The sequence below is a fragment of the Rattus rattus genome, chromosome 17, assembly GCF_011064425.1.
Source record: "Rattus rattus isolate New Zealand chromosome 17, Rrattus_CSIRO_v1, whole genome shotgun sequence".
Taxonomy (NCBI): Eukaryota; Metazoa; Chordata; class Mammalia; order Rodentia; family Muridae; genus Rattus; species Rattus rattus.
The window spans coordinates 43,017,474-43,035,876 of NC_046170.1; the positions used below are offsets into that span (position 1 = coordinate 43,017,474).

At 51.0% G+C, this 18,403-nt stretch overlaps 1 protein-coding gene across 1 annotated transcript; it reads left to right on the forward strand.

Annotated features, from left to right (window-relative positions):
- Positions 1 to 3,062: 3,062 nt before the first annotated feature.
- Positions 3,063 to 12,141, forward strand: Tubb3 (tubulin beta 3 class III). The gene is made up of 4 exons (XM_032887673.1): positions 3,063 to 3,191; positions 8,569 to 8,677; positions 9,078 to 9,188; positions 10,710 to 12,141. Exons 1-4 carry the CDS (start codon positions 3,135 to 3,137, stop codon positions 11,783 to 11,785), a joined length of 1,353 nt encoding a protein of 450 aa, XP_032743564.1. The 5' UTR covers positions 3,063 to 3,134; the 3' UTR covers positions 11,786 to 12,141.
- The last annotated feature ends 6,262 nt before the right edge of the window (positions 12,142 to 18,403 follow it).

An 18,403-nucleotide genomic window follows, 5' to 3' on the forward strand; every position in this document is an offset into this window, starting at 1 on the left:
GCAGAGAAGTGGCTTTCGGTCTCACGGCCAGGGTGCTGGGCAGAGGGTGACAGTGATATCCAGTGGCCCACATCCTGTTGAGATCACAGGTACTCATCCCTTCCTGATCTCCCTTTGTCTAAGGGTGGACTGGATGAACTTTAAAATAGAAACACAATGTGCCCGGGGCCAGGAGAAAGGGTAGCTGTGACTGCAGGGTCACCCAGGGCGGCCATGGGAAGTGGAGGAAACAGGGATGGGGATTCTAGCCCTGGGCAAGGGTCAAACCATAGGCTACTGGAGAGCGTCACCTCTCCACACTGACAAGGCAACCCCTACTCAGCCCTTCGGGTCATTCAGCTTGGGCCCTCTGCTGCTGGGACAGACAGGAAGTCTCTAAGTTAAAAGAATGACAGACAAGAGCTGTGGTGGAACATTCTTTCTGGAGGAGGCTTCTGATAGGAAGATTTGTGGCCACAAAAACCCAGCCAGAGCCATGCCGTAGACTGCTTAAGGAAGTGAGGCCCCTCCTCAACACACGGACCAGAATTGTAAAATGTGCATCTTGAACAAGGGACCTGCCCATTTGCACAAGCGGTGTGGGACTGACCTAAAGACCCGTAGTACGCCTCATGGGAATCCAAAGAGGTGGGGACCCAGCTGCCCAAACCCACAGGCTACTGTTTCAAGTGCCTCCTCTGGCCTCAGGAGGGACTGTTGGCTTATCACTGACCACAGCCTGTGGCTCTGAGCCAGGACGCAGTTGAAATGCTAAGGTCGGATGGAGCCTCTTCATCTTCCCTAGCTCTCTCCAGAAGCTGAAGTTTGGGTGGGAGGACAGGGAGAGGAGTCGGTTAGGGAGAGGTGAGTCTCAGAGGCCACAGTCCTAAAGGGCACCAAGTACCCCCCATCAGACCCTCTTGGCTTCCTCCCTCTGACTACAAACTCCAGCTCAGAGCAAGCAGCTGTGGGTTCCCCTTGCCTCTACGGTGACAAGACCCTCTTTGTTCAGGCCCCTTCCAGTGCATGCACACACAGTAGTAGGACCGCAGCATCTCAGCCCCTGATATGACCCATCCGTAACCTTGGCCAGAGCCTGTCCCTTTCCTGCCCCCATTGTGTAGCACCTTCATCCTACTTTGAGTTGCCCCGAGAATTCCAGAGGTGGAGAGACCCTGAAGCACCTGTAGGGTGGACCAAGGGCTGAGATCTATTTCTATGGGACACTGCCCTTGTGGGAGGAGGTGGAGTGCTCTCAGGGCTCTGCCAGCCTTGGGAAGTATTCAGACAAGGCCTCTCAGGATAGAGGAGAGCTCAGGAGTATGTGAGTCTCGGGAGAGTGGTGCCGGGGTGAACCAAGAAGCTTCTGCAGTGGAAGGGCAGATCCCTGCGCCTTTCTGCTGCTACAGCCCAGGATTCCAGCAGCAGAGTCTTTCTTGAGTCCCTCCCCACGGATGCTGAACACTCATTTGTCATCCTCCTTAGGGTGGCCTCAGTCTGGGCTGAGATGCCCTCAACCATCAAGTCAGGAAGTGGCACCAGGCCAGGCCCTAGCCATACTGTCAGCTTTAGCCTTGCTGGACTGGGGTTGGAAGCTGGTTCCCGGCAGGGCCATCCCTTACTGGAACACAGGACCGTGAGTCAGCCTTTATCCTGACACCATAGCACTCTGGGGACACAGAGAGCTCTGGCCTGATGTCATCCATCAGGGAGGCATCCCAGGCCTCTGGATGCTTCCAAGCATCTTCCCTGTCCAGACAAGGAGACAGCCAGATGCTCGCCCGATACTTCTTGAGCCAGGCCATCTGGAAACCAACCACAGAAAGGCACAGCATGGACACATCGTGGGGGAGGGGCATCTCTTGAGAACAAAAGACCCATTTCTAAACTCGGCTAACTTGGATGCTTATCCTCAGAGAAAGTTGTAGGCGCAGTCACTGTACCCAGCACGCAACCCATGTGTGCAAGCTGGACGAAGGCGCCTGCAGGTGTTTTGTTTTGTTTTGTTTTTTAGCTTTTTTTTTTTTTTTGGTTTTATTTTTGGGAGCTGGGGACCGAACCCAGGGCCTTGCGCCTGCTAGGCAAGCGCTTTACCACTGAGCTAAATCCCCAACCCCTGTTTTTTAGCTTTTTATCGGCTCTTGTGAAATGGATGTTCGCGGACCGTCCAAGTGTAGTACTATTGTCTCAGAGTCTTCCCGGAGAATTTCTGTCATTGAAATATCAAAGAGTCCTCATAAGGTGTCACTGATCCTAGGTAAATATTAAATCAGTGCTGTATGCGAACACCTTCATGTCCTCTTCTGACCGTTTGACTCTGCTTCTCCTCCACACACAGTCTCCTTACCTAGGTAGCCCCCCCCCGTCCCACCCCCGCCCACCCCATACCCCCTCTTTGCCCTCCCTTGTACCAAATGCGCAAGGGTACCAATGACATCAGGCATGGCTCAGACAGAAAAGACTGTTCGACATCCTCCGCTGAGTGGCTTGGATATCCTTAGGAGAATTTTCCACAAAGATATTCATGGAGCAGGGGTACGTGTCGGGTATTGTGCATCTTCCCGCCCCAGGTACATACACACCCTCGCGGTAGCCTTTTGTGGAGCCATGGACTGGTAGTCCTCTCTCCTCCAGAAAACAGTGACCTCAGAGCTATAATCCACCACCCTCCGGACTAGCGTTCTCAGGTCTGCACGGAGGTCTCGGAAGGTTTCAGCTTCCTCTGCCTCTCCCACCTCAAGCGACTCAGCAAACTCAGAGAATATGGGTCTTGATTCTTAAGCACTTGAGAGAAAGAAAGACCCTCCTCACAAAGCTGCAGGGTGGGGTTGGGACAGGGACAAAATGGGGAGGGCAGCTACTGGGGTGGGGCACTAAGGGGCCTGGGTTCTATTGTCCCCAGAGCGGATCGGCCTCCGGTGGCCTCTCCTCCGAAGGCGCGGCCAGACATGCTCCGCATTGTGCGGGCGGATCTCGGTGCCGGTGCTGATGCTGCAGAGCCTGCCGCATCGTGCGGCGCCCCAGCATTGGCCCGCAGCGCTGACATCAGCCAGCGAGGGCGGGGCAGTCTCTTATAAGAGGGCGCGGCGGAGGCTGCCGATCCTCCGCAGCCCGCTGTCCGCCTGCCTCTTCGTCTCTAGCCGAGTGAAGTCAGCATGAGGGAGATCGTGCACATCCAGGCCGGCCAGTGCGGCAACCAGATAGGGGCCAAGGTGAGCCTGAGCGGTCCGGCGTCCTGCGTCCCCACGAGCGCCAGCCCCAGGGAGGGAGGGAGAGAAAGGCGGCTCTAGGAGCCGCTAGCGGAACAAAGGGAAGAGCCCAGCCCCTTGCCCGGCTCCGGGGACCCCGGGGTCCCTAATCGGTTCCCCTCACTTGCGTCACTCTGCTTTGCGCCCAGGTTGCAGCGGAAGACTGGGGGTAACCCTTCTGATTCTCATTCCCGTCCATTCTGCGCACCCCCCACACCATGGTACCATCAGGTACAGGGGATGTGGTTGGGGGGCGCCGGCTGGGCGTGGCCTTCTTTGAGGCTGCCACTTAAGCCTTGAGTAAGATGGGTGTGTCGGGCAACTTTGGGTGGGGCTCTCCCCTAAAACCATAATGACTGTACATGCCGGGATCCCCACTGGAGAACTAGACGGTCTTCAGGGAGCAAGGCCGCCCTCCTATCCCCAACCTTGTTCAGCTCACCCCGTTTCCTTGCCCCACCCTTATCCTTTGTTGGAGGAGTTCGGCCCGCACTCCAATGACCTTGATCCAGAACTGGACTCTATCTGTGCAAATCTCCCACCCCTAACAGTGCCCTCAAGGCCTCCCGGTTGGGATGGAGCACAGAACAAAGCCGACGACGAGGATTGCCTCGATTTCCCCTCTATTGTTAGCCCACCTCCAGGTGTTGAAACCGAGGCAACCCCCCCCAAAAAAACAAAAAGCAAAACCCCAAAACGGGTGTGGGGGGAGGGTTGGTGCAATGACTTCGCAATTCTATTATCATAAGCGAGGTAGCCATCCTGTTTCCAAGTCGTAAGAGGCTGTTCCTTACCCAAGGTCACACAGCGAGTGGAAGACAGAACCACTTGATTCCTGCACAAGGCCAGCCCCGGGCTGGGTTGCGTTTGAGTGGGTGGGGTCAGCTACCCCAATCTTCTCCCTACTGAACAATGTGAAACGGAGCTTTGTCCAAATGGATGCTGGACTGGACGTAGCTTAGGGATGGTGTGTAGCTAGCTCCCAAAGGAGGAGGTTGGGTAGACAGGTTCTGGGAGGGAGGGGACTAAGCAAAGAGTACCTCTGGAGGCTGTTGCCATAGAAACCAGGCAGGAACAAAAAAGCTAATTACCACGGGCTGGGCCAGTCACGTGGCTGACATGTAAATTACAAGTTTGGCTCTGGGGTGGAGGTACCTCTAGTTAAAGGGGGAGGGAAACAGCGCCACGGAGACTCACTAATCACAGAGGAGACAGCTGTTCCTATCCTACAAGGGAACTTTGGGTGGGGTTTGCGGGGGGTGGAGGGTAGGGGGGCTTACAGAGGAAGCCTAAGGCAGGAGCCTCAGCTCAAACCGGGACTCCTGGGATGATCGCTGTCCTGACAGCTGCCCTGCCCTGAAGGGAGGGTGAGGGCTCATTAATGTGGTCACAGGTGCCAGGCCTTCCCTGAACATCTGCTCCTGCAGAGGCCAGGGGTGAGTGGGGGAGGGAAGGTTTGCTATCCGAAGGCCCATTTGGTGGCCTTGCTGGAACTGTGCTGTATTGTGCTCTCACAGGGTCTCCCGTTCAGCAAGGGCCTAGGCGTCGGGTCCACGCCCAGGCTCCGTGTGCTGCTCTATGGCTGCAGAACGCGCCTGAGTTCTGGACCCAGCTGAGGCCTGTTCTGCTTGTCAGCACTGTGGTCCATAGATTTGCCCATTTTTTAAAATATTTAGTTCTTTTTTTAATTTATGAGTGTTTAAATTTTTAATACCAATTCTTGTCAACCATGCAAATAATGAATACATTTTCTGGAGAGGGGCGTCTCCCGTTTCCACCGGCCTTCCTTCTTAGTAATCAGTTGAAGGCATTTGAGCAGTTCCCATCCAGCCTCTGGACCTGAAAGACCTCCCAGAGACCAGAATGAAGGCCCAGGCCCTGTGGGGATTTACCTGTTTAGTGTCTGCCCCAGGCAGAATCAACTTCCTTAGCCAGATTTCCTTCCTAGTTTTGTAGCTGGCCTTAGGGTCTCTGCTGCAGGCTACAATGGGGAAAGTTCTTCTTTGTCACCTGCAGCCACCGAGGGAGTGGGCACAGAGGGCTGCTTATTTGCTTATTGGTCTTTGGGTGGTGCCTGTCTTAGCACAAAGGGCTGCGGGCTTCAGAGCGGTGGTTGGGTGGAAGTATGGGTGGGGTGGTGGCAGGGAGAGAAGTGTGGAGCCAGGAGAAAGACTTGGAAGCAGCAGAAGGGAGGCATTAGCAATTCATAAGGCTCTCACCCCTGTGAGTGTGTTCCAGCACCAGGCCTGTGCACTCTTACACCTTGTGAAGTGTGTGGCCTGGGTGTCACCCTCCCTTCAGGCTGAGAAGGGTGAAGGTTCTGGAAGCTGAGTCACTCACCTCGGATCACACCACGGATTTGGGCAAGGCAGGAATTTTAATCTAGGTGGGTGCAGATGTGTCAAGTCGGGTGGTGACATGTGCCCCCACCAACCGGAGCAGATGTGACTGCCCCGCCCTTTGTTTGCTCCCTTTGTTAGGGCCTGAGGTCCTAGATGCATTCTCGGATAAAGGGGTCCCCTAGAAAGTATCTTTAGGGAGCTTTTGTCTACACCTCCTGTCTGTGCCCCATCAGCCGCCGGAACACACCCATTCCCAGTAGAAGTCTCTGAAGGGCGTGACCCACCTGGGAGCCAATGGGCCTGGAGAGAAGGGTACTGAGAGTTTTAGGGGAATTGAGCATCTTACCTCTAAGACGGGAGCCACACCCCGACTCTGCTTCTGTTCATGTCCCACTACGACCCTCTCCCCAAGAGAGTCAGCACCGCGGACAGCAGCCTCACGGTTTGCAGCCGGAAGCCTGTTGTCTAAGGGAAGCTGAAACCACGCGGTGGTTTTCTTTTCTGTAGTGAAGCTATTTCATTTAAATGATTATATTCATTTACATATTCAATATTCTATGTGGCAATATTTTCTCATAAGGTTTTTTTTTTTTTGCGTGTTATTTTATGTTAGCATCTCAGTGTGTAGCTCAGACTGGCCCTGACCTCATGATCCTCCAGCCTCTCTGCCTTCTAAGTACTGGTATTACAGCTGTATACTTCTGGACCTGGGAAGATTTTATTTTGAATCGCACTTTATTATTTGTAATGTACAAATGCAATGGTTGATTTTTTTTCCTCATGTAAAAACTGAAACACAGGCTGCCAGGGGTGTGGCTAAAGCACGTGTTTAGCATGTAACAGGCCGTTAGCTTTGTTGTCCAGCAGAGCGAATGAGACCAGATCTGAAATGTGCCAAGAACTGAGTGTGCAAGCACTGAGTGTGCAAGAACTTTGCATGCTGCTGCACACTCATAGTTCCAGTTACTGGAGAGGCTGAGGCAGGAGGATTGACAAGATTGCTTCTTGATTCTAAAAACATAATAATAAAGTAAAAGGAACACTGAAGATATGGTGTCCTACCATATATAATTGTGTGTGTGTGTGTGTGTGTGTGTGTGCCTGGTTCAAATACAGGTCAGAAGAAGGAATCAGACCTCTGAAACCAGAATTATACCCATTTGTGAGACACCATGTGGGCGATGTTTGGGATGCAACTTGAGTCTTCTATAAGAACAGCCATGTGTCCAGCCCATGGTGCACACAACTGCGTGCGCACACATGCCCTTACCCACACTCAGATACACTCACACAACTGAAAATAAAATAAAAACTTAAAAATACACAAAAGAGAAGATGAAGGGGTTGGGGATTTAGCTCAGTGGTAGAGTGCTTTCCTAGGAAGCACAAGGTCCTGGGTTCGGTTCCCAGCTCCGAAAAAAAGAACCAAAAAAAAAAGAGAAGATGAAGTCCGGGCCCCTTTGATGAGGGACGGCCTCAGAAAGAGTTGTCAGATCCCCGTGTGTTCTAGAATGATGATCCGTTTGGACTGTTCTTCGGTTTTTAAATAATATTTTGAAAGATTAAAAGGCCGTTTTATGAGTGTGGGTGTCTTGCCTGCGTGTGCATCTGCGTGCCGTGTATGCACAGTGCCTGAGAAGCCAGAATGGATTCCCCGACCCCGGAGTTTCAGATGATTGTTAGCTGCCATGGGAGTGTTGTGAACCAATCCTGGGTCCTCTGCAAGAGCAACAAGTGTTCCTAACTGCTGAGCTAGGGCTGGTGACTTAAAAATGTTTTTCATAATTTTTTTTTGTAGAAATAAAAGCTAATGTCCACATGACAACAACAAAAAAAATCCAACGACACCAAAATGTAGACAGTGAAAAGTCTCTTTCTCTCAGGACGGGCACTTGCAAACTGTTTTCTAACGTTCGACTCTGAGCAGTCTTCTCCTCCGCTCGCTCCCGCAGAAAGGCCCTTTGTCTCTAGACTTTTATATCAACACCTTATCTGCAAATAACTCCCGTCTGACCAGTAAGAAATACACAGTGAGGGGGATCTCAGAGCCCAAGGAGGCAGGCTGGGTAGTCTGTGTCCTGATAAAATGTCCTCCCATGGGCAGCCCTTTTACCTCCTCCCTCCCTGGCTCCCAGGACTATATAACAGCACTGATTATCTGCCTCTGCTGTTCCTCTGCTCTGTGCAGAAGGCTGTGTTCTCACAAGAGCCTGTTATCATGCAGTCAGCCCATTGTACAGAGGGGGACACCAAAACACACTAAGCACGTAGGGGACAGCTATGGATCCTGCAACTTAGGCCATGCTCGGGACCATCTTGCCTTGATGAAGTGATGGTAGCACTGTGTGAGGAGTATTGTGCTCTTGCACAAGGGTCTGAGTGTAGCAGCAGTGAACCAGTGATCCTGGGTGTGGCCAGGCTCCTGGGTACGGTGTGTGACCTCAGACAAGCCATTCTGCTGCTGGAAACTCCTGTGGTCCTTCACAGACCCACCTGTGGGTCACATTGCCTGAGGTCGATGAGACAGCTGACATGATGGGCTCTGTCAGGGTACATGACTTGCCCTGGCACTGAGGGTCACACATAATGGCTGAGAACCTGATGCTGGATCTGACCTCTGTCCTTTCTGTTCTTCTACCTGCTCTGGGCAGCTTTCTACCTTCTGTGTGTTTCCAATTCCTTTCCTGAGAAGAATAAAAACGACCCCAGGAGATACCTGCATTTGCCTACAGGCATTGAGCTGTGTAGAACCCCCCCCCCTGTGTCTTGAGTCCTAATCCACTCTAGGGGCCCTGGTAACGTCAGCCAGGGGTCTCGATAACATCAGCAGATAGTGCAGAGAGCAGACATGCATATTCACTCTTTTCTAAAGCCTTAGTCTGGACCTAGGAGCATCCCAGAGCTCTAATTTTCACACTGGGAGCTTTAAGACTTCAGAAGAGCAAAGGCCCAGCAGAGTTTCAAATGTCTATGAACTTTTTCCTACCATCCTCACACAGTTCTGGGAGGTCATCAGTGACGAGCACGGCATAGACCCGAGCGGCAACTATGTGGGGGACTCGGACCTGCAGCTGGAACGCATCAGCGTCTACTACAATGAGGCCTCCTGTGAGTACCGCTCCACATCCATCCCGGCCCTGGCAAAGAGGGCTCCTGTGTAAATAGAGTTCGAGCATCTATAGCTCTGTCCGTCTCTTCATGGTGGAGATGGCCTTATGTGGTCTAGGGACAGGCAGGAGGCTAGATGATGCATCCTTAGCAGGGGTCACTGGGGACTCGGTTGACACTTCCTGATAATGGGTACAGTCCTAACCAGTACTGTAGAGCATATGACTTGAGCCTACCGTCCCGGGTGTTACAGAGCTGACCATGGATTCGTGCCTATGATATAAGGGTAACAGCATCCCTTGGGGTAGCAGCAGGAGACTAGCAGGTGGGAGGCAGGATTCAGAGGAAGTAGATAGATCCTTGGCTCTAACTCCTGTCACTGTATTCTCTTTCCCCTTAGCTCACAAGTATGTGCCCAGAGCCATTCTGGTGGACCTGGAGCCTGGAACCATGGACAGCGTTCGGTCTGGGGCCTTTGGACACCTATTCAGGCCTGACAACTTTATCTTCGGTAAGTCCCCTTGCTCCAGGCTCCGACGACAGAAACCTGGTTCTGGAGAAGCCAGGCGGACACACAGAGACAGAATGTCTGAAGGGGATAAAGTCAACTACTGTCCCCTGGGACCCTGGAGGGTGAAAGTGACCTTCCCACTTTACAGCGGGCATCAGAGGTCCAGAGAAAGGACTCTGTGTAGGAAATAATCCCTCTCACATTTTTACAAAGAATGAGGTACGAAACCCTGACTGGGAAGTGTTATAGATTTATGCAGACAAATCTAGAGTCTCTGGAGGGACGTGAGTATCTGACCATGTCTTTAGAAGTCAGGATGGTCCCTGAGCCCATGCCCAGTGACTGGTCCTCAGTGCTCTCACTGACACAGGAAGACAGGGGCACCTCACTTCTGCTTTCAAGACCCTAGCACCATGAACCAGTAAGGTGGCCCAGCAGGTAAAGGGCTTGCTGTCAAACCTGAAGATCTGAGTTCAATCCCTGGGATACAAATGGCAGAGAGAGAACCAACAACATCATCATCATCTTCTTCTTCTTCTTCTTCTTCTTCTTCTTCTTCTTCTTCTTCTTCTTCTTCTTCTTCTTCTTCTTCTTCTTCTTCTTCTTCTTCTTCCTCCTCCTCCTCCTCCTCCTCCTCCTCCTCCTTCTTCTTCTTCCTCTTCTCCTCCTCCTCCTCCTCCTCTTCCCCCTCCTACTTCTCCTTCTCCTCTTCCTCCTCCTCCTTCTACAAGATTTATTTTTATTTATTAGGACCTCTGGCAGAGCAGTCGGTGCTGTTAACCACTGAGCCATCTCTCCAGCCCGAGAACCAACTCTTTAAGTTGCCCTCTGACCTTCACGTGTGTACTTTGGCACATACACACCCACACACATACACACAACCACCACACGCATATTCTCCTTCTCTCTCTAAATAGACAAGTGCAGCTCGTTGCTGTTAAAGATCTTAGACTAGATGAGTAGGTGTCCTTGTCCACAATAACTGCACGGGGATTCTTTTCATTCCGGGAACGAGGAGAAATTGGCTTAGAGGGGTTAGGACAGCAGGCAAGGTGGCTGAATAAGAAAGAGACACAGCCCTCACGGGTTGGGGATTTAGCTCAGTGGTAGAGCGCTTGCCTAGCAAACCGCAAGGCCCTGGGTTGGGTCCCCAGCTCCGAAAAAAAAAAAAAAAAAAAAAAAAAAAAAAAGAGACACAGCCCTCATCTCCCTTCAAAGTCTCAGCAGAGCAACGACAGAAAGGTGAGTCAGAGAGAGAATGTCCTTGAGAGATAGCAAGGACCTGGGTCTTATCCCGGATTCTCCATTCCCCGCTCGAAGCATCTGCAGCTGGGATCCCCTGCACTCAATAGCGATGCCCGGGGTGGAGTGAGGAGGTGTGTTATCCTCTGTGTACATTTTATAGAATGCAAGGGAGTCAGCTTTCTGGGGGAGTGCGGGGGCGGTTGGCAGGTCCCAGAGGTCTCTCTGTCCTGTAGACCCCTCTACCTTGTCTACGACCTGCCTCTCCTTGCTCTATAGGTCAGAGTGGTGCTGGCAACAACTGGGCCAAAGGGCACTATACAGAGGGCGCCGAGCTGGTGGACTCAGTCCTGGATGTCGTGAGGAAAGAATGTGAGAATTGTGACTGCCTGCAGGGCTTCCAGCTGACACACTCACTGGGTGGGGGCACGGGCTCAGGCATGGGCACGCTGCTCATCAGCAAAGTTCGTGAGGAGTACCCTGACCGCATCATGAACACCTTCAGCGTGGTGCCCTCACCCAAAGTGTCGGACACCGTGGTAGAGCCCTACAATGCCACCCTGTCCATCCACCAGCTGGTGGAGAACACGGATGAGACCTACTGCATCGACAATGAAGCCCTCTACGACATCTGCTTCCGCACCCTCAAGCTGGCTACACCCACCTACGGGGACCTCAACCACCTTGTGTCTGCTACCATGAGCGGAGTCACCACCTCCCTTCGATTCCCTGGTCAGCTCAACGCCGACCTCCGCAAGCTAGCTGTCAACATGGTGCCCTTCCCCCGCTTGCATTTTTTCATGCCTGGCTTTGCCCCACTAACAGCCCGGGGCAGCCAGCAGTACCGTGCCCTGACGGTGCCTGAGCTCACCCAGCAGATGTTCGACGCCAAGAACATGATGGCTGCCTGTGACCCACGCCACGGCCGCTACCTGACCGTGGCCACCGTCTTCCGTGGGCGCATGTCCATGAAGGAGGTGGATGAGCAGATGCTGGCCATTCAGAGTAAGAACAGTAGTTACTTCGTGGAGTGGATCCCCAACAACGTCAAGGTAGCGGTGTGTGACATCCCGCCCCGAGGGCTCAAGATGTCGTCCACCTTCATCGGCAACAGCACGGCCATCCAGGAGCTGTTCAAGCGCATCTCCGAGCAGTTTACGGCCATGTTCCGGCGCAAGGCTTTCCTCCACTGGTACACGGGCGAAGGCATGGATGAGATGGAGTTCACCGAGGCCGAGAGCAACATGAACGACCTGGTGTCTGAGTACCAGCAGTACCAGGACGCCACTGCCGAGGAGGAGGGGGAGATGTATGAAGATGACGATGAGGAGTCGGAAGCCCAGGGGCCCAAGTGAAGTTGCTTGCAGCTGGGGTGTGGGGCCAAGTGGCAGCCAGGGCCAAGACAAGCAGCATCTGTCCCCCAGAGCCATCTAGCTACTGACACTGCCCCCAGCTTACCTTCCTACCAGCTCTTCAGGGCACCCTAGGGCTCCCGGGTTAAAGTCCTTCAGTATTTATGGCCATCCCCCACCCCACGTGAGTCCACTTGGCTCTGTCCTCCCCGTTTTAGCCACCTCTGTATTTATGTTGCTTTTGTGTCTGTTTTATTATGGCTCCAGGCCTGATGTTTTATGGTTTTTTTTTAAAAACTGGGTTGTGTTTATATTTGGAGGGGGGTCTACTTAATAAAGTCACTGCTGTCTGTCACATACCTCTGCCTGGTATTGGAGATTTATCTTTGTCGCTCCCCTCCCCCACCAAAAAAAACAAAAACAAAAACAAAAAACGACAGGGGCACCGCATGCTTCATAGAAATAAGGTTTATTTTTGTTTCAGGAAAGAGGAATTTAGATCTGAAAGGGGAGAGAACAAGTAAGGGTGGTGGCTAAGGTTGCATCCCAGGGGCGTCAGGGAGCGGAACTAGAGAAGGAAGCTTTGCTTCGATTAAGTTCTTGGGGTTGGGGATTTAGCTCAGCGGTAGAGCGCTTGCCTAGCAAGCGCAAGGCCCTGGGTTCGGTCCCCAGCTCTGAAAAAAAAAAAAATTAAAATAAAGTTCTATTGCGGTAGACCCCCCCCCGCATATCTTTTGACTCAGAAAGCAGCCCACCCTGTTCCTGGTCTCCCACAAGTTGACTCATCCCAGCTGTCTACACTGAAAGTCACATGTAAGCAGCCAACGTAAAGAGACTGAAGCCTGAGACTTGAACTGGAGAGACGGGGAAGAGAAAAAAATAAAGCGCCTGGACTTAGCTTTTGAGAAGGGCTAGCTGGGACTAATGCAATAGCAGGGTGAAGGGGGCGGGGACGGGGGTGTGGCGACGGGCCGGATTCAACCGTGTGCTGGCTCCATGTGCCCCCTAGTGGTGGTTTCCCAAAGCTTCCGAATGCCCAGTATCCAATCAGAAAGCTTGCCCACTCCAGAGACGCCTGCCCAGCATCCTCCCTCCTCCTCAGGGAGAAAAACCCAGAGAGAACACACATTAGAGGCCCACAGTATACGGAGCTGGGTGAAAGCAGGACTTCTAAACCCAGACTCTCTGCCGTCCGTTGGGTGTCGTCAAAGCTTGAGCCCCTACTCTTTGCCTGGTGGCACTCGAAAGAATTTGGCGTTCACAGTGCCTTCTCCCATCCTATCTCCATGTAGCCATAGGTGCTGAAGAAGGTATACTGAGGATGTGCTAACCCTGGGTTCAGATTTGGGCTGCTGCCCCTAACGGGGCACCCTGTCTTCAGTTCTGGCCCTGCTGTAGACTGAGCCCTGGAGTTTCACAAGGTTACTCCTGTGTTGTCTCAGTTGTGGCTCTGCGACAAACATCCCTGAAACTTAGTGACCTGACCTGAAATCTAGAATAGCAACCTATCCCGTCAATAAAGGTTTTGTTTTTGTTTTTGTTTTCGTTTTTGAAACAGGGTCTCTTTACATAGCCCTGGCTGTCCTGGAACTCACTATATAGATCAGGCTGGCTTCGAACTCACAGAGTTCAGCCTGTGATGATCCCAAGTGCTAGAATTAAAGGCTGACCGCGAAGTGACTGTTTTATTTCCTGTATGTTGGTTGGGATAACTGTAAGGTCCAGAATTTCACTCTCTGACTTCGCTGGGATGGAACCAAATGTTGGTCTCTTCCCTGTGAGGGCCTGTGCATGGCTACCCGGTCTTTCCAGCGTGTGGTGATTGTCTCCGCCTTGCTCTTTTGTCCTGATCATGAGATGAATGGATTTGCTCTGTCTACTTTGCACTCCCTGCCCCGATGGGAGGGGCAAAAGGCAACAGGTTCACGGGAACACAGGGTGCATGCGGTCTCCAGAACTGAGCAAAATGAGCAGTTCTTCCTTACCAGCTGATTGCCTCGGGCATTTTGTCGGAGAAATGGAAAACTATGCAAGACAAGCACTTTCATGACAGTGATGTTCAAGGGTTAGGGCAGAAAAGGACACTCAGCTCCTGATCGGTACTCAGGGCATTCCTGGACTATGCTGGTGGGAGCCCACACACCTTAAGAGATACCATGTGGATGTTCACTCATCTTTGTTAGGTGACTTCAACATGAGCCACCCAGTCCCCACGGGCATCAGTGTTTAGAGTCTCTATCTACAGTAAAGGTGAACCTGTCGGGTATCAGTTACATCCTGCAGTCCTCGTGAGCACACTAAGGGCTCTATTTGATGCCAGTAGAGCCTAGCAAGCACTCTACCACTGAGCTAAATCCCCAACCCTGAAATTCATGCTTTTTAACCCAGAGAGAGTCTACTCCAGCTGTCTTACAGACTCCTGTTAGCTGCTTTTTCTACAATGTGGATTTCAGTACAGCGGTAATTTTAATATATCTAAAACTTATCTCTTTTTGTAAACTAAAAAAGAGTCATGTGAACTTCCGGGTCTTGAGGGAGTCAGTCATAAAGCATGGACCCACCTCTCACAGGTCAAACGGACTCCCAATAACTCTTATAAAAGAAAGCATTTAATGGGGGCTTACAGTTTCGGAGGTTTGTAAAGGTAACTTATTGTCCTGTATAATTGCTGTCTCCCAGGCTTCCTCCCTCAGTCTGCTAACCTAGGCCTACCCTGGAGGCCTCCAGCCTCTGTGCACCTTATCTAGGCCTAGGATGTTCTCAGTCCCTGAGGCTCACACTGCTGACTGGTTCATACTTTCTTGTTCTTTCTGAACTCTGGCTGGCTGGTTCAACTTAGCTGTTCTGGCTCCAACTCCTCTCCAAGCTGACTGATTCAAACTGGCCTCTCTCTCAGCCTCTGACTGAATTGGTCTGCGTGGCCTCATACTGACCTTGTCAATCTGTTCTGACCTTTTGGCCCCTTTCGTTCCCTGGCTCGCTCTGTCCTCACCGGTGTCTACCTTGTTCTCTCTCTGCAACCTGTTTTTATACAACTGTCCCCAGTAAAACTGCTCTCTTTCTCTCTGTCTTTCTGTCTTTCTGTCTTTCTCTGTCTCTGTCTCTCTCTCTCTGTCTCTGTCTCTCTCTGTCTGTCTCTGTCTGTCTCTGTCTGTCTCTGTCTCTGTCTCTGTCTCTCTCTGTCTCTCTCTGTCTCTGTCTCTCTCTCTCTCTCTCTCTCTCTCTCTCTCTCTCTCTCTCTCTCTCTCTCCACTACTCCCTTTTATGTTGCCTCTTTTTCTTCTCTCCTCATAAGAGTTGGGTGTATCCTGTTCTTTGGTCTGTCACTTTGTCCCTCAATTAGACATTACTTTCAACCAGGGGTGCTTCCTTCTGTAACCTAACTAACTTTCCCTTCCTTGTTTGGGAATAAAAGTGTGTGCTAAGGGCGTGTCTGTATTCCACTCAGAGGGATTAAAGGTGTGCAATAAAGACTGACCCACATCTCAACTAGAAAATAGGGTGGGTTTTTTTTTTCAGTAAATAATACAATCTCGGGGTTCACAGTGTGATCAAATGTCCTGCAACAAAGGTTTAGTCTGTTTTCATCATGGAGAGCAGCGTGGTAGCATGCAGGCTGATATGGTGCTGGAGAAGGACCCAAGAGTTCTACATCTGGATCCTCAGACAGCAGAAAGAGTGAGGCATGGGGATTTGCTTGGGTTTTTCTTTTTTTTTTTTTTCTTTTTTTTTCCCGGAGCTGGGGACTGAACCCAGGGCCTTGTGCTTCCTAGGCAAGCGCTCTACCACTGAGCTAAATCCCCAACCCCGGGGTTTTTGAAATCCCAAAACCCACCCTTAGTGACATACCTATTTCCAATAAGGCCACACCTACTCCAACAAGGCCACACCTCCTAATCCTTCCCAAGTAGTCCCAGACCCTGAAGACCAAGCATTTAAATTTATAAGCCTATGGGGGTCATTCTTGTGCAAACACACCACTACAATTTTCCTTTCCTTTCTCCTTCTTTAAAAACGAGGCTTAAACTCTCATGTACCTGGGCCTTGTCTTGAACTTCCAGTATTCCTATCACTGCCTTCGAACTGTTGGAGTTACAGGCTGTATCGTATGTGCTGGTTTGAATGGGAATAGTCTCGTGGGTTCATATATTTAAATTTTTTTTTTGTTCAGAGTGCATAGATAGCTTGCTTTAGGAAGGATTAGGAGGTATTGTCCCTCAGGGTGGTTTTTGAGGTTTCAAAAAGCTCATGCCAGGCCCTGTCTGTCTGCCTCCAACTGTGAATCAGGATACAAGTGTTTAGCACCAAGTCCCCAGTGACATGGTTTCTTTGGTAAGCATTGCCTCGGTCATGGTCTTTGCAGCAGTGGAACATGGACTAAGACACCACATTCTTTTTTTTTTTTTTTTTTTTTTTTTTTCAGAGCTGGGGACCGAACCCAGGGCCTTGCGTTTGCTAGGCAAGCACTCTACTATGAGCTAAATCCCCAACCCCTAGACACCACATTCTTCAAATCTCACTTTCTAAGTGTTTTTTTAAGATTTACTAAATTTTTTTTAAAGATTTATTCATTTATTATATATAAGTACACTATAGCTATCTTCAGACTCACCAGAAGAGGGCATCAGATCTCTTTACAGATGGTTGTGAGCCACCATGTGGTTGCTGGGAATTGAACTCAGGACCTCTGGAAGAGCACTCGGTACTCTTAACCACTGAGTCATCTCTCCAGCCCCTTTTAAGATTTATTTATTGTTTTTAAGATTTATTTTATATGAGTACACTGTAGCCATCTTCAGACACACCAGAAGAGAGCATCGGATCCCATTACAGATGGTTGTGAGCCACCATGTGGTTGCTGGGATTTGAACTCAGGACCTCTGGAAGAGCAGCCAGTGCTCTTAACCACTGAGCCATCTCTCCATCTTTTGAATCTTAAGTCAAACATCCAGTCTCGCTCTCTAATCTCAGGCCCTGCCTTCCAGCCTCTGGGTTTCCTTCTCAGTGCTCAACACATGCCCGATCCATTTGCCTTTTCTGTTTGTCTGTCTGGTCCGTAGGTGATGCAGCCTCATCAAGTCTTGCCCTGACTGTTTGCTGGTGATGTGCCTGAGCATGGCATACAGTTGGTATTCAATAAAAGTGCTGTTGAAACAATGGAGAAATAGTAAAGACACTTAGTAAGAAGGCATAAGAAGGCAGAGGTAGGGGTTGGGGATTTAGCTCAGTGGTAGAGCGCTTGCCTAGCAAGACAAGGCCCTGGGTTCAGTCCTCAGTTCCGAAAAAAAGAAAAAAAAAAAAGGCAGAGGTAGACCTGGGTCCATCCTGGACTCCCCTTGAAGGTGAGGGACAGGGCCCAGTGCTAGTATAGACACTGGCTCACTCCTATCAGTACGTGTTACTAACTGTGCCTATGGAGTAGTCCACCTGCTGGAGTCCATCTTCCAGTCATCCTGTCCTCCTCTGGAGACTTAATTGGTCTTCTGCCCAATCTCTGGTATAGATCTTGCAGCATTTAAGAAATAATGCAAAATGTTGCTTTTAGCTCTGAGCCTTTGGGATGAGGAACAGACAGTCAGTAGAAATGTCAGAGGAGCATCAATTAGACAGGGATGAATGCCGCTCAGACATCTCTGCCCACAGCTGAGGAGGAAGTTCCAGGAGAGACGATCGGCTGTGGTTAGGAGAGAATGTTTCATAGAGGCCGTGCAGGAGAGGCTGAGCAGTGCGGACCTGGCCTGTTAGGGGTCAGGAGGGTAAAATCTGGTGAGAGCTGGGAGGTGAAGTCTGAGGTAGACTTCTTCCCCAGGATCCCTCCAACTCCTGGGCTGAGGAAGGAAGGGCTCAGAGGGAGGCTGAGGGAGCTGAGGCTGTCGTGGCTGTGGTGGTCACCATGGAGTGGGGAAGAAGGGCTGGTCCTGAACACGGTGGAAGGCAGGTCAGATAAAGCCTCTGGGGAATGGGATCAGGAATGCGCTGAAGGCTGGCCTCAGGTGGGAGTGATTTATTTGCTATCAAAGAGAGGAGTGTGTGAGGTGTGGGTGTGAGGCCTCTGTGTGTGTATGTGTGTGTGTGTGTGTGTGTGTGTTGTATATATGGTATGTGTGTGCGGCGTGTATGGTATGTGTAGAATGTGTATGTGGTATGTGTGAGGTGTGTATGTCAGATGTGTGTGCGGTATGTGTATGCTGTGTGTGGTATGTGTATGTAGTATGGTGTGTGTGTTTGTGTGTGTGGTGTGTAAGGTGTGTGTAGTATGTATATGCGGTGTGTTGTGTGTGTGTGTGGTGTGTATGGTGTGTGTATGTGTGTGTGAGGTGTGTTGTGTGTGTTTTGTGTATGTGGTGTGTTGTCCTGTGTGTGTGTGTGTGTGTGTGTGTGTGTGTGTGTTGTGGTGTGGTGTTATTGTTATCTCAGATAGGACCTTTGGAGCTTGAGATGCACCTTAAATGTCTCTATGGTGGTATCCTGGGGACAGCTGAATGTCAGTGTTGGGGATGTGGGGACATTGAGGGGTTACCACTGTGGAGCCATTTGCTTGAACGCCATTACTGGGATGAGGGTGATTCAGGAGGAGCAAAGACTCAGGGCAAAGGTTAATGCACTCACTCCGTGGACCAG

Coding starts and splice junctions, on each gene's coding strand:
- Tubb3 (XM_032887673.1), top strand. CDS start 3,135: ATGAGGGAGATCGTGCACATCCAGGCCGGCCAGTGCGGCAACCAGATA. Junction 3,192..8,568: donor GCAACCAGATAGGGGCCAAG/GTGAGCCTGAGC, acceptor ATCCTCACACAG/TTCTGGGAGGTCATCAGTGA. Junction 8,678..9,077: donor CTACTACAATGAGGCCTCCT/GTGAGTACCGCT, acceptor CTTTCCCCTTAG/CTCACAAGTATGTGCCCAGA.